The sequence below is a fragment of the Antechinus flavipes genome, chromosome 3 (genome assembly GCF_016432865.1).
Source record: "Antechinus flavipes isolate AdamAnt ecotype Samford, QLD, Australia chromosome 3, AdamAnt_v2, whole genome shotgun sequence".
Classification (NCBI taxonomy): domain Eukaryota; kingdom Metazoa; phylum Chordata; class Mammalia; order Dasyuromorphia; family Dasyuridae; genus Antechinus; species Antechinus flavipes.
The window spans coordinates 117309371-117325730 of record NC_067400.1 but is presented as its reverse complement, the minus strand read 5'-3'; the positions used below and the strand labels follow the sequence as shown (position 1 = coordinate 117325730).

General features: G+C 31.7%; 1 protein-coding gene across 2 annotated transcripts in view; it reads right to left on the bottom strand.

Annotated features, from left to right (window-relative positions):
* Positions 1-16360, bottom strand: part of PIBF1 (progesterone immunomodulatory binding factor 1) — a 294559-nt gene that overhangs the window by 44960 nt on the left and 233239 nt on the right. For both annotated transcript variants that reach the window (XM_051983913.1, XM_051983912.1), the window contains one exon: positions 5049-5133. In XM_051983913.1, the coding sequence (XP_051839873.1) occupies positions 5049-5133 (85 nt within the window). The remainder of the gene's footprint in view (positions 1-5048; positions 5134-16360) is intronic.

The following is a 16360-nucleotide window of genomic DNA, read 5'->3' as shown; positions in this document are numbered from 1 at the left end:
TAAAAAAGAACTTATCTAAAGAAAGCCCAAAGAATTAGATGCTGTTAGGCTATAAAGTTAGATAGTTTGGACTCAGTTATTAGCAATTAGGCAAAAAAACAAAACAAAAAACCCTTATTGGATTATAAGTAGTTTTTGTTTCTGATCATAGAAAACATACAAAATCATGGATTCTTTAAATCAGTAGTTATTAATTACTCAATGGGCCTCAATCCCAGCTCCCATTGAATTAGGACTTGATCTACTGAGTATTTAGTACATGCTTGTTAAACGAATTAATGAATTTGTATGCTTTCTATAGCCAAAAAAGAAGTGCCCCATTTTGTACTTAAAATTTTGTACTCAACATAACAGGATTTTCAGAAAGTGAACATTTGGGTTTGGTTGGAAGCTCAAGATAGGAGAGAAGGAATGCTTGGTAGATAAACTTGAATTAATAGATGATAGAGATAACACAAAGTGGGCACTTAATAAATATTTGTTGATTATATAATTCATTAATTGAACTACAAGAAGTGATTTTGTTTTAAGAAATGATAAAAGTATACTGTTCTAAATATATATTATGATTTGAAAACTGAATTTTCAAAACATTAGAACTTAAGTGAATATCTAAATTTTCTGATGCTATCAAACATTCCACGGAGAAAATTATTTTTTGTGCTACTATGGATGTAGAAAATGTAAAATAAAAACATTTTGCTACTGTGTACAACTTAAAATGCTGAGATTCTAAGTTACCCAAAATATTTTTTTGTTTGCCAGTTATGTTTACACTTAATAAATGTTTGGCAATTAAAATGAGTTGGTAATATATCATATCATATGATCACCTAGAGATTCCTTTAATTCTTTGAAGTTTAAGCAAAGAAAATCTGTACTGAAGAGGGCTAAGCAATACTGCTTAAACAATCGCAGTTAAAAATGAGCAACTGGAAAATCCCTGATTCCAAACTTGTTCATTTGTTATTTTTAAGAGACATCAAATTAAATGACCCCAATTCAACCAAATGATAAAGAATTGTTCTAGAACTGTTAATAGGAAATGAAAATTGCATCCATAGATTATTCATATTAAGAGGAATAGTCACCTTCAATAATCCTAGCATTAACTTCTTGGAAAAGATCCCTTTTTAATTCCCTATATATAGCATATCTGCCATAGTCACAGAGTAGGAAAAAATATTCCAATATATTTTTCCTTAGAATAAGGGGGAAGGCTGAGAAGGGGCAGTAGCAGTGATCACCAGAGATCTTCATGGGTTATATGGAAGTTTATCTAGGCTTAGGAAAATACAGAAACATGACCCCTTAGAGACTTTACTATCTTCCCATAAACCTGTAGAAGATTGCTGTCATAACTTTGTATATGGCAAGCGTCTACTTTAACTTATATGTCTGAGAAGCAGACTAATTAGCTACTATTTCACAGAAATGAAATAAAATAGTTACTGTAAAAAAATCTTTTATTATAATTTAATACTAAATATATAGCTTTTGCTCTTAGAAAATTTCTTTGAAAAAGAGGAAAAAAAAGAATTGCCTTTCTTTGGAATGCTTAACATATAGATGTTACGCTTTTGGTTCACTTAATATTATAGGTGAAATGAAAATCTCTTAAGCCAAATGCCAGAAAATTAAGTGACTATTACTTCATCAAATAAGTTTCTAGCAAATTTCATTTGTGCACTAGCAATCAATTTACTGGATATGTTTTATCTTGCTAGTACTTCATTTCCATGTCTAAACATATATTTCCCTAAATTATATTCAAAAATCCATATGTATAAATTTAAAAAATATTCAAATTCATGAATAATGCAGTTCTAATCAGGAACAAGAAAATGTCTAGGATGGAAGAATATAAAGGGGAGAGGCTAAAGGTGTATGTAAGGATCCCCAAACACATACTAACTTAGACAACTACATATTAATATCATTTGTATTTTATTGTGTTTTTGCAGATTTTGCTAATATTTTCTAATTAAATTTTAATCTGACACTAGAATATGAATTTAACATTGACATTATCAATGAGCTTTTAGTCCATCATAGACTCAAATTCTAAATAATGTTACATAAAAAAAGTATTTATGAATAGCTTCAGTTTCTTATATTGTTTTATTTAAAAAAATTAAAAACTATTATTTCATCTTCCTTCAAAACTACTCTAAGAGTAGATAAATCTGCTTTGCTACATAAACAAAGTACTCAAAAGGGTAGAGGTGGTTACTTGGTATTCAGAGTCCCAGAAAATCAGTGATAGTAAAAGTGGTTGATGAGCCTGGAAATTAAAGCTTATCAGGATAAAAAGGATTCTGAATTTTATTATTATTTTTTTGAGTCAAGAACCCTTCTGACAATTTGGTGAAACCTACAAATCCCTTCTTGGAAAAAAGTTGTTTTAAAAACACATAAACTGAAATAAAAGAGAATTACAAAGAAAACCAATTATGCGTAGTTAAATTCCAAGTTCAAGAATTCCTTAAAATCTTAACTATGAACCCTAAGTTAAGAACCCTTAATATAGAGAAACCTACCTCCCAACCCTCACCCCAGCACAGCAGCTATATTTTAGCAATCACTTTCAGGGAAGAAATGGGAGGAATCTTAGTTCAAGGATACAATATTTTTCCTCAGACTAATAAATCATCCCCTCATCTTCTATCCTAGGATATTTTACCCCAAAGGATATTTCTAAGACTAGGAACTGTTCTCACTTCTTAACTCACTATATAGCCTCTTTGAGCTCCTCAAGATATTTTCACACTTCCTAGAAATGTGAGCTTTAGCAATAATAGAAGAAAACGAAATAAAGAAATTAGAGTAGGTAATGAGGAAACAAAATTATCACTTTAGATAATATAAAATATTTGGGAGTCTAACTGTCAAGACAAAGCCAGGGACTATTTGAACACAATTACAAAACACTTTTTACATAATTAAAGTTATATCTAAACAACAGGAAAAATATCAAATGCTCATGAATAGGCCAAATTAATATAATAATGATGACAATTCTACCTAAGTTAACCTACTTATTCAGTGCTGTATCAATCAAACTGCCAAGAAATTCCTATGTAGAATTAGAAAGAATAACAAAACTCATCTGGTAGAACAAAAGGTCAAGAATTTCATGGAAATTATTGAAAAAAAAGCAGCAAAGCAAGGTGGCCTAGCTGTACCAGATCTAAAATTATATTATAAAGTGGCCATCATCAAAACCATTTAGTACTAGCTAAGAAATAGAGTAGTGGATCAGTGGAATAGATTAGGTTCCCAAGACACAATAGTCAATGAATACAGTAATAATCTAGTGTTTGATAAACCCAAAGACTTCAGCTTTTGGGATAAGAACTTACTATTTGACAAAAGTTTCTGGGGAAACTGGAAAATAATCTGGCAAAAACTAGCATTGACCAATATCTCACACCCTATACCAAGATACAGTTGAAATGGGTTCATGATTTACATATAGAGGGTGATACTATAAGCAAATTAGGAGAACAAGGGAAAGTTTACCTCTCAGATCTATAAAAAGGGAGGAATTTATAGCCAAAGAAGAACTAGGAACATCATAAAATGCAAAATGAATAATTTTGCTTATATCAAATTAAAAAGGTTTTATACAAACAAAACTAATGCAACCATTAGAAGAGAAACAAAGCTGGAATTTTTTTTTTTACATCCAATGTTTCTGCTAAAGGCTGCATTTCTAAAATATGTAATTGCCTCAAATTTATAAGAATACAAGCCATTTCCCAACTGATAAATGATCAAAGGATATAAACAACTTTCAGATGATTAAAGTCATTTCTAGTTATATAAAAAATGCTCTAAATCACTATTGATTAGAGAAATGTAAATTAAGATATCTTTGAAGATACCATTTCACACCTCTCAGATTGGCTGAAAAGATGACGCGTAATGTTGGAGGGCAATTAAGGCATTATTGGTAAGAGTTGTGAATTAATCCAACCATTGTGAAGAGCAATTTGGAACTGTGTCCAAAGGATTATCCTTTCATCCATAGTGTCTCTACTGGGTCTATATTTAAAAAAAAAATCATAAAAAAGGGAAAAGGACACACATGTACAAAAATGTTTGGAGCAGCCCTTTTCACAGTGCCAAGGAACTGAAAATTGGTTGAATGCTCATCAATTGGGGAATGACTAATAAGTTATGGTATAAGAATGTAATAGAATGAATGATGAGCAGGCTGATTTCAGAAAAGCCTGGAAAGACTTGCATGTAATGATGCTAAGTGAGGTGAGTAGAACCAGGAGAACATTATACAAACCAACAAGATCATGTGATGATCAAGTGTGATGGACTTGGTTCTTTTCAACAATGGGTAATTCAAGGCAATTCTAATAGATCTGTGATGGAAAGAACCATCTATATCCAGAGAAAGAAGTATGAAGATTGAATATAGCATAGTATTTTCATTTTGTTGTTATTGATAATGTTTGTTTGCTTGTTTTTTGCTTTGTGGTTTTTTTTTTTCCCTTTTCCCTTTTGATCTGATTTTTCTTGTGTAGCATGATGAATTTGTAAGTATGTTCAGAAGAACTGAATATATTTGATACTGGATTGTGGGAGGGAGTAGGGGGAAAGGAGAAAAATTTGGAATTCAATGTTTTGCAAAGGTGAATGTTGAAAAGTATCATTGCAGGTATTTGGAAAAAAAAAAAAACTATTAAAAAAAGGTATTTCCACACTTCCAGAACAATCTCTGTTCCTTTCCAATACCTGGCACACCTACTTTAGACCAGGAGCAAACATCACCAGGCATGACATCTGCTGAACAATTCTGTAATTCACTTCTTTTCATTTTGTGGTGATATTATTGTAAAATCTGATAAGCATTCTGCAGATAGATTAGGATGAAAAACAATCCTATTTGTTCAAGCCTAACAGATTCTGGACTTGTTCCACGAATAAGGACATTAAAAGCTAGGAATAGGTTTTAGAAATACCAATGAAGATCCACTAACAATTGTTTGAAAGAAGGATAAAAATAATGAAAAAAGGGAGAGAAATATTACCTCACGGTGACTTAGAAGTTGTTCCAAATCTGCTGCCATTTGATTCTTAATTTGTACCAAGGCTGTCTTTTCTTTATGCAAATTACTGAAAGAAAAAGAATATTCAATATTCCCCTACTTTCTATAATGAAAACAATAAATCTGGAAAATAAAAAGGCAATGATCCTTTCTTTACCCCTCACATTATATTTATGGTAGACTATAGACTTTATCAATAAAGTAAGCTTACATAAAAATTATAAATCAGATAATTTTATTTAAATAAACTTTATTTTACATTTACAATTATGATTATCTTACATTTATGATTATGGTAGACCATCTAATTTGATGCACAAATTAATTTAACAAATGTATTAGTGTTGAGGTCCTGGGTACCTAGTTTGGGCTAGTAGAGAAAGCTTGAAGTATTAAAGGACATTGATGAGGATCAGCTCAGCCTTCAAGTCTTACCCCTTTGGAGGTCTTGAGAAATTCCATTTTACTGTATCCAGTCAGAAAGCCAAGTTATGATATCAAATCCCTGACATTAAATTAAGGACTAAGGGAAGTTTTAAGAAAAAATTTGTTCTAAAACTTCTCTTCCTTGTACTTTGCTATTAAGAAAAGTGATGATATAATTGCCCACTTTGTTTCTGGCAATCTGAATTTTGCTTCAATGACAAAAAGGCTAGGTTAGTTAGAGGTAAATACAAATTTGAATTAAAGCAGAAAGCCAAACCTCTGTGCAATATATAGAAATTTTCCAAAGCAGGGATCCTGAGAAGTTGTGATTTTACTTCTAACGTATTATTTAATATAAACTCCATCCAATAAAGCAGAAAATGAGGGAGTCCTAGGGAACTAAAGGGCCATTGTATTGCTCACAGCTTAACAATGTTGAAATAAGATATGGCTGATTAAATTTCCAAGACAAAGGGGAAAGAAAGGAAAGGAAGGTAAAAATAATCAGCAACCAATCTACAGTTTGACTGTTAATCTCCACTTTTTTTTCACCTTCATTTTTTACATTTATGGTTATATTTATCACTCAATGCATTGGCTATAATACACATATACACACATACACATATAGTTATAAGAATATGGAAAATTTATTTAGTGGTTTAGAACTTACTCTGAGGATAAAGAAAAAACTGAGTGGACTCAGAAATATAAGTGATAGAGCCTCGGTCAGTGATCTTATTGATATAGGGAACTCTCAGTTAAAAAAGAGTTGGCTCTTTCACTGTAATTTATAGACCTAGAAAGAAGTCTTCTTCTTTGCTCCAAGGTCAGACTTGACATACACAACAAAAAGTATGTAATTGAAATTGTTTTTGTTTTTTGTTTTGTTTTGTTTTAAAGAAAGCAAAAACATAAAAAAGAACAAGAATCAGAATCATGACAAACCATCATTCCTAGTTCTGATTTTAGAATGTTTACAAACATTTATTTCATTAAGATGCATAATTTAGGATAGTTATGTTTTTATTTTTGTGTTTCTTCTGAATGTATTGTATTATCTCATTTTCCCTGAAAACATTTTCCTTACTGTTTTTAGATAAAGAATCAGAAGGTGAATTAGGATCAGTTATTTGTCCAAATTCTTATAAATTCATTGGTAGACCTATCCAATCCAAAATTCCTGATTTTCAGTTCAATCTTTTCTTTACTAGTTTATATCATTTTCTTTATGTTACCTTTGTAGTGATGGCTTTTTCAAATCCATTTGATTCCCTTTGCTGTAACTTCATATTCAGCAAATAATCTACTTTATTTAAATTTGTTTTCTAAATCAGTCTCTGTTAGTAATGACCTTTTTTAAATTAAAGTATCAGTATTTATACATTTAAATGTCCCTTTAAAGTATTCTTCTTGAGTGGCTATATATTTATTTCAACAATGTTAATGCTGATGAAAACATTTTGAGATTCCTAAAGCCACTGGTATACTCTTTTTAAAAAATTATAGCTTTTTATTCACAAGACATATGCATGGGTAATTTTTCAGCATTGATCCTTGCAAAATCTTCAGTTACAACTTTTCTCTTCCTTCCCTCCCCCCAGATGGCAGGTAGACTGCCACTGTATACTCTTTTGAAAATCCTCAACAATGGTAAATGTTCACAATATTTTGAGGTTGTAAGGGATGCAAGAGATTATATGGAAAGAATAACCTGGAATTGATACTGGGTTGATACTGGGCAGATTCTGAATGGAGATCCATCAAGAGAGTCAAAAAAAGCAGTCATACTGATATGAAAATCAGAAGAGTAGTGTCAAGAAAACCTGACTGACTGCCAAAGGCTATAGCTATATCAAAAATGAGGATCAAAACAAAGGTCATTAAATTTTATCACAGATAACTTTGGAGAGCACACTTTCAGTTGAATATGAGTTTGGAAGCTGGACTGCAGAGGGTTGAGAAGGCTGTTTACAATTAGTGCTCCATATCTTTTCTATTCACTTCCTTAACTATATAGTCATGAATCTTTTAACTGAAACTGCTCTCACCAACCCACCCCAGGTACTAATGATCTTTTAATTGCCAAATCCAATGGGCTTTTAAAAATCCTTATCCTTTTTAATCTTTCACATATCTTTGCTAATCATCTTCTCCTTGATACTCTCTTCTCTCTAGGATTTCATCATTTTGGATTTTTATCCAGGTTGTACCAATAATTGTGAATATTCCCTAGGGTTCTGTTCAGTGTTCTCTTCCTCTTCAGACTCTTTTGCTTGATAATCTCATCAGCTCTCATGGATTCAGTTATCATTTCCATGTAGAAGATTCTCAGATTTATTTATACAGGTCTGACTTCCTTCCTGACCTTCAGATTCACATCTCTAACTGCCTACTGGATATCCCCCAGAAAAGCTGAAGTAACATGCCTGAGACTGAACTCATTCCCTTTTTCCCCAAATCACCCCTTTTCCAAACCTTCCTATCACTGTCAAAGATACTACCATCCTCCCAGTCACTCATATGAATAACCTGGGTCTTATCCTGCACTCCTCCTTCATTCTTTCTCTCACTCCAAATATCTTTAACATCTTAAAAAATATTTTTTAAATTTCCAAAATCAAACAAGCACTTCCATAATATAATATAATAATATGATTGTATATGAAATTGCAAATTCACTAGGTACAATTTGTTATTCTTTGTAAACAACATACATGTTTCCTCTCCTTTTTTATTATTTTCTATCTTCCCACCTCAGAGATAGCTAACATTAGACACAAATAGGTATGTCTATACTTGTAAAATTAATCTATATATACTTTTATCAGTTCTTTCTATGGATGCAAACTGTATCTTTCTTCATATGTCCTTTATAGTTAATTTGTGTATTTATAATTGTCAAAATGACATCTACTCAAAGCCATTCTTCAAATAATACTGAGATTATTTTATACAATGTTGTCTTGGTTCTTTCTGCTCTTTTGCTCTTCATTTTTTCATGCAACTCTTTCCATGTTTTTCTAAGATCACTGAGCTCATCATTTCTTAAAACACAGTAATATTCCATGACAATCATATGCTTCAACTTGTTCAGTCATTCCTCAATTAATGAGCATTCCTGCAATTTATAGTTTTTTGCTACCACAAAGAGGATAGATAATACATTCCAAGTTCTTCATATTTTCTTGTAATATCTCTCTTATATCCAGGTCATGTATCCATTTTGACCTTATCTTTGTAAATGGTGTAAGAGATAAGTCTATGATCCAATTTCTGCTACACTTCCAATTTTCTTAACAATTTTTATCAAATAATGAATTCTTACCCCCAAGTCTTAAATCTTTACTTTTGTCAAATACAAAGTTATCATATTTTTTGCTACTGTATGTGTCCCCTTCTTTCTGACGCCGTAATCACCTGGTACAGGCCCTCATTACTTCATACCTGGACTATTCTAACAGCCTTTTGGTTAGTCTTATTAGCCTCAAGTTTTTTACCTATTCCAGTCCTTTCTTTACCCAGTTGTCAAAATGATCTTCCTAAAGCACCAGTTTGATCATTTCATCTTCCCTCCCTGCCCTAAAGTAACTCCATTGGTTCTCTATTACCTCTAGGATCAAAGATAAAACTACCTGTTTGGTTTTTAAAACCCTTCATTACCTGAGCACTTTCTATCTTCCTAAACTCACCTTATTCCCCTCCATGTATTTTATGATCCAGCCCACATCAGCTTCCTCACTGTGCTATATCCACTACACTGCATTTCTCAACTAGGTATTTTCACTTATTGCTCCCCTCAATCCCTCTTCCTTGCAACTTTTCCCTTCTCATCTTTGTTTCCTGGTTTAGTTCCACTTTCTGCAAGAAGCCTTCCTAGTCCTTGTTTGGTTTAGCTTAGTGACTTCCAATTTATCATATAGATAGATAGATATAGATATCTCTAAGTATCTTGCTTGTACATCATTGTTTGCAATTTTTCTCAGAATATGAGTTCCCTGTAAGTAGGGGCTGATATTTTTACTTTCTGTGTTTTTCTAGTGTTTAGTGCAGTTCTTGGCACAAAGTACTCTAGTTCATACTCTTTTGTCTAGCAATATTCTCTTATCTGTCCTCTTTGCTTTTAGTATCTATACTGTGACTGGATAACAAAATACGGGAGGTAGGAAGTAAGGTGTAAGAAGAATGGAAAGAGAGGAAGGAGTCGGGTTATGAAGGATTTTAAAAGTCAAATAGAAAAATTAATATTTGATCCAAGTATTCATATTTGATTTGAGATAACAGGGAGCCAATGAGTTTTTTGAATGGGGGGGGATTGACCTCTGTTCTAGGAAAACCAATTTGGGATGGAGTGGAAAACAGACTAACATAATTCAAATATGAGGTGATAGGGACGTTTATATTAGATTGGTTGAAATGTCAGAGGAGAGGAAGTATATATAAGAGATTCTGTGAAAGTGGAATTGTACTTTTATAACTGATTGGATATATAAGGTATGAGAGAGTGAGAAGTCAAGGATGACACCTAGGTTACTCATATGGAAAGATGGTTCCATCCTTGACAGTAATAGAAAGTTTGGAAGAGAAAAGGGAAATTAGAAAGAGAAAGGTAATAAATTCAGTTTTTGACATGTGGATATATGCTTATGGGACATCTGATTTCATATATCTAATAGATCCTTGGAGAAGTTGAGAGGTTAGGACTAAACAAGTAGATCTGAGAGTCAACTGCATAGACATGATAATTAAATCTATGGGAAATAAAATCACCAAGTGAAAGAATCTACAGGGAGAAGGGAAAGGACTGAGCCTTACGGTAAGTGCCTTACATGGTTAGTACCCTGGATTTGCATGAAGACTCAGTAAAGAAGAAGGAGCAATAATTGGATAGGCAGGAGTAGAACCAGGACAAAGTGGTGTCATAGAAACTTAGAGAGAAGATAGTGTTAAGGAAAAGAACGTGATTGACAGTGTCAAAGGAGGAAGAGGGCTCCAGAAATAGGAGGACTGTGAAAAGGCCACCAGATCTGGTAATTAAGAGATTATCTATAACTCTAAAGAAGATAGCTTCAGTTGAATGAGGTGGCTAGAAGCTAGACTGCAAAGTTAAGAAAGAAGGAAGAAAGGAATTGCATGCTTTAGGAAAATCATTTTGACAACTGAGTAGTGGATAGACTGGAGTAGGTAGAGACTTGAAGCAGAAAGACATTTGTAGGTGGTCTTCTTAAGAAATTCAGACACAAAAGGGATGAAACATCATCAAATAAGTTTTTTTGAGGAAGGAGGAGACATGGACATATTTCTAAGCACTAAGGACGAAACAAGACAAAGAGTGATAAAATATTAGGGAGAAAATAAGATGCTAGAAGAGGCAATCTTGTAGAGATGACAAGGTAGAATGGGATCACTTGGCTGGATAAGCAAGGAGAAGGATCTCCTCTTTATGTAAAATGAGAGGAGGAGAAGATGGTGGTAGAAAACATCAGGATGATTTGAGATAAAGAGGAGGAAGAGGGGAGAAAAAGTGAATAGTCTAAATTTTTTCAGTAAAATGAGGTATGTTTTTGGTTTGAGAAGGTGGAAGAAATTTTAATTGTTTTTTTAATTCATATCTTTGTGGTTCCACATATTTTTGCTGGTTTCATTTACTTTATTTTGTATTAGTTTAAGTTTTTTCATATTTCTCTAAATCTATCACAGTCATTATTTGTTACTTTACAGTAATATTTCATTATATTCAAATACCACAATTTGTTTCTCCAATTGATGCTATCCTTGAGAGGGATAGCATAAGGAAGTGGGATAGGGATCCCCTTTCTTTCCATTCTTTTGCTACTACAAAAGTGATTTTTTTCTATAGAAAAATCAAGGATAAATAGATCTTAAAAAGATTAGTAAAGGAAAGAGAAACCAGTGTTTAAAAGTTATTCTAAAAGTTTTTAGGTTAGTTTATTAGAGTGAGAGAAACAAGAACACACAACAAAAAGCTTGATGTAGCAATTAAGGGATAAGGAAATAAGTGTCAGAACCAAAATGGTTGCTATGGAAATAAGAATTGGAGGGGCAAAGCCAAAAGATTTCATAATGAAAGAACTTTAGGATATGATAACTAATTTAAAGTAGGAAGCAAAAGGAGAAAGCAAAAGAATAGGGATGGGGAACAAAGAGTTATCATTGATGATAAGAAAAATGAAGGTGGCAGTTTAGGAGAGAGGACATGATAAATTGCAGGTACTTGAGAGAATGTCTAAATGGAGAGGTCTTTCTGATATATGTGTATATAACATTGCTACTTATTTTCCAAAGAACAGAATATAATATTGGAATATTAAGAGAAAAAACTTAAAATATTGATCATAACAAAAATTTTCAATCTGCCCACTATATTCAGGTCAAATACATATAAGTATATAAATAATTCTTCACCTAATTTTTATTTCTGTCACCATTTTAAGAAGAGATTAATTGAAGCTGTGATGATAAGTTGAACATGTGCTTATTTTATTGGTTGGGGTCACATTATTTAATATATGATAAATATGATAATAATGATAAAGATCTTCTGAAGGTTCAGGAAGGGAATCTTTTTTAACAGATTATTAAAGAATCAAGATCATCAGTAAGTAATTGATATGGAACAATGCACCTCATACATATGTCCAAATAAAATTCTGAATGTAAAAATTAATAGAACCATGCCCAATGAAATCTGAGGTAACCCTGAAGAAAATGGGAAGCCCTAAAATGTAAAAACATTTAGTTTTTAGTTAGTTTAGTAGGAGGGTTTCTGGAAGAACTAGTAGTTCTAGGCATTTGGAAGCAATACCTTACCTTTAATTCCTTAGAGGTAATAAAGAGCTTCCACAAGAGGTATTACAGTCTATAGTCTAAATGCCCAAGTTAATTGCAATTTTGATTTGTGCTTCTACCTGTGCCACTGACTCAACTGCGACCTAAAACAACACAATCTCATTTGCCTTGGTTTCCAAATAGGACATGTGGATTAACTAATTAATGATTATAAAAAACCTTTGAACACATAAAACTCTCTATAAATACTATGTAATATTATGAGACTTTGGATGAAAAAACAGGCAACAGAGCAAAATAGTAATTAAACACCAATAAAGGTAAACAGCTCAGCACAAAAACCTATAGACATTTGGAGTCAGGCGCCAGAAAGCCTACTGATCTGAGTAATTGGAAAGTACTGTGAAGAACTGGGTAAGAATTCTAAAAGTCACAGTAAGGATCTGATTTTTTTTTATTTGTACAATTCCACTAGATTTTATGTTGATCTATTCACAGAATCACTTTTTAAAAAAAGTTTCCAGTACCAGTGGACAAGTTAAACTGCCATGTAATAAATAGGAATGGAATCTCCAAAGCAATTAAAGGAATTTGATTGGATAATTCCATAGAAACAGTCTATGCTTGATGACATTTTTTTTTGTTCCACAATGAAGTAAATATTTTGTATTTAGGGGCTAAACAATAAGAATAAATTTAGTCTATGGATTTTAAAACACTTCTTTCCACATTTAATTCTTGTAACCAGATATTAGATATTTAGAAAAGTTGAAAATTTATATAGTTTTCTTATTTAATTATCAAATTAAGTATGAAAAGATCAGATTACTTTTCAATACCAATTTGGTTCATTATTATTGGATAAAGTGACTAGGATATTCAGTGCTCTTCCTCTATGCCATGACTCAGTAGAAATTTAGCTGGTATAAGATGTATTTCATAACAGTGGAAACTCACCTTTTAAAAATAAAAACCTCTTTTGCGTGACTCACAAAGTAGCCACAAAACAAATCTTTTTGTAAGCACATCAACCTTGAATAGTATATTACATACATAATTGTTCAATTCACTGTTAATTATTACTCAGACACTCATGTTTATGGCTCTATTTCACCTGCTCTGTGAAAACATATTCCTATTATATTGCTCCTTCACTTCCTGGATCAATATATTCTGGCTAATCCTTAAAGGAGAACTGACAATGTACCCTTTTCTTCTTTAATTGGTAGTTATTTAAAAAACAAAAAACAAAAAAACAAGTAACACCAGGGCAGTGAAATTTAGCTGCTAATTATTTTCCCTTTCTACATATATCCTAGTACTGACTTACAATTCAGCCTGTTTAAGTCAGATGGAGGGCAAAAAAAAAAAAAAAATAATCAGTTCTTTTAAGATATGTTTTTATTTCAGTTATGGGGAAAATTTAAAGCATTGATAATGATTTTGCTAGTATTCACTTTTAAGATCATTTAAAAATTATTTTTCTAAGTTTATCACAAGATAATGCAAAATTATTTCAATCTAGTTGTCTGCTTGATAACTTTAAAAATTTTACATTTTTAGAGAAAAATAGAAAAACTACTCAAATTAATTTTATTTTGTATTCTTTGGAAACAAAGTGAGGCTTTTTCTTCAGATAAATTTTTAAAAATCAGATAGAGCAGAATCCCTAAACATTGTGCCAAGTAACTATTAGTCTTCTCAGTTGATATGGCAAATAAAAGTGGGTTTGGGATTTGAGAATACTGACAGTTTATCAGATGAGGGGGTAATGAGTGAAGTATTTCAAAATCTTCAGATTTTGGGAAAATAATATTCATAATATTAATATGAGAGAATCAATGAATTGTTATTCTACAAATTGCCTAAAATGTTCAAAGCCACGAGAACAGGGCCTTAAGGGTTATTTGACTGTGTTTAAATTATGATAAATCTGTTGGGTCTCTTTGTAGATAATATTATTTTCTATGGAAACTCAAGCATGTATTTAGTACCATTCTGCACTATAATAATTTCACCACTAAAACCGCCTTAATTTTTTCAAATGACAGCTATCACTAACACAGCAGAATATAGTTATGAAATGGTAGTCCAGAAATGTTGCACAAGACTTCTTGTAATATATTTGCATAGCACAGCCAGTTTAATTTTAAAGGATAAAAATACTTAGCATGAAGTATTTTATGGTGGTTGATTCCATAATAAGCATAACTTTTGTGATGAACATGACTGTCACAAGGTGAGGCTGATGATGTAATCTTGGGGATGACACATATGTATATGTCAGCCTTCATGTTGAGAAATATTTCTAAAGCTGAGATTACCTTCAGCATAAGATTTTTTATTACTAAGATAAAAGTACTGATAGTGTTGATTTTTTTAATTAATAAGAAAATTCACTAATCCATATCCAGTTGAAAATATTCATTAGAAATATATTTAAAAACTCTGAATCAAAGTGATTTACTAGAAAATCATTAAAGAAAGGTCATTTCAACAGCAAAGAAGATTCAATATTTACCTAACAGTTGCTTTTATGAACATGTCTTGTGACATGATTTTAATTCTTAGCTTTCAACACAAATGATTCATTTTCATTTACAAAGTCTTGACTAAATGCTTGAGAATAAAGTTCACAGAAAGAAAGGCACTGTATAAGCCTTTCTGCTTTTCTATTATTATTGTTAATAAAGATCATGTTAATAAGATTATTATTAATTTTCTTTCTAGCTATTATACTCACCTCTGCCCCTTCCTCCCAGCCCTACTCCCTGCTTCAGGAACAGAAAGCAATGCTGAAACTTTACAGAGATAAAAAATAATCTTCTTTAATAAATTAAATTTCATTTATTCTTATTTTTTGTTTTTTAATTTTATTTTGCTCTTTTTTTTCCCCTGAGGCAATTGGGGTTAAGTGACTTGCCCAAGGTCATATATTAGTATTAAGGAAGCATTAAGTGTCTGAGGCCAGATTTGAACTCAGGTCCTCTGGCTGGTGCTTATTCTAATTTTTTAAAAGAACAAATAAAACCAAGGTTTTTAAAAGGCAGAAAAGTACCTTTATATGACATTGTCATGTTACCAAAAACAAAGCCAATGGTTATTGGAACTAAAGAATTTTATAATCTATGTTGAAGGAGATATTATGAGGAAAGAGCTGAAGGGAAAAAAGTAAAGTCTAACAGAAAAAACATTTGATATCAAAGAGAAGCATATCAACAGAATAACTACCTTTATACTGCTGGCAAGGAAATTCAGGAAACCTGAATTCAATAACATTTTTTTTCTGTTTGTCTTTTGATTTTTTTTTTTAATTTTCAATCTTCATCCCTATAATTTTGTTTTGCATAAGTATTGGAATTGTTGAATAACTTTAAAACCCAGCGACTAAATTGTGAGAAAAATTAAAACCAGATGAACCTTTTTCTTGTACACAAAGTTAAGCCTTTTAATTTCAACTGAAGAGCACTAAAAATGATGCAATTATGTTTTCAGTTCAATTGAACAAACATTCACTAAACACTTATGTCAGAACTAAGATGAAAATTATGGGACACAAAAGTGAAAAAGGCATATTGTCTTTTAATTTAGCAAAGGAAATAAAAGGATGATAGGATAGTGGAAAGAGGGGTGGATTAGGAATAAGGAGATTCATGTTTTAGTCTTGACTCTAATTAATTAGCTTTGTGACTCTGGTGAAGTCCTTCAACATTTCTGGGACTCTTTATTTCCGTGTGTGTGTGTGTGTGTGTGTGTGTGTGTGTGTGTGTGTGTGATAACTGAGATTAGATTAGGTTCAAAAATTCATTTTTGCTCTAACATTCTATAATAACTTTATGACAAATGCAAACCATGATATAATGGGGAATCAACATGAGATTAAACAACAACAACAATAACATATTAGCAGTAAGAAGGTTTCAGTTAGAGTACCAGCTTTATTGTGAGATGTGATATTGAAATTGGGTCAGTCAGTTAAAAATTCTTTAAAACTCAGTTTCCTCATTTATAAAATAAGGAGAATGGTGAATAACCTCTTAATAAGAGGTTATAAGAAT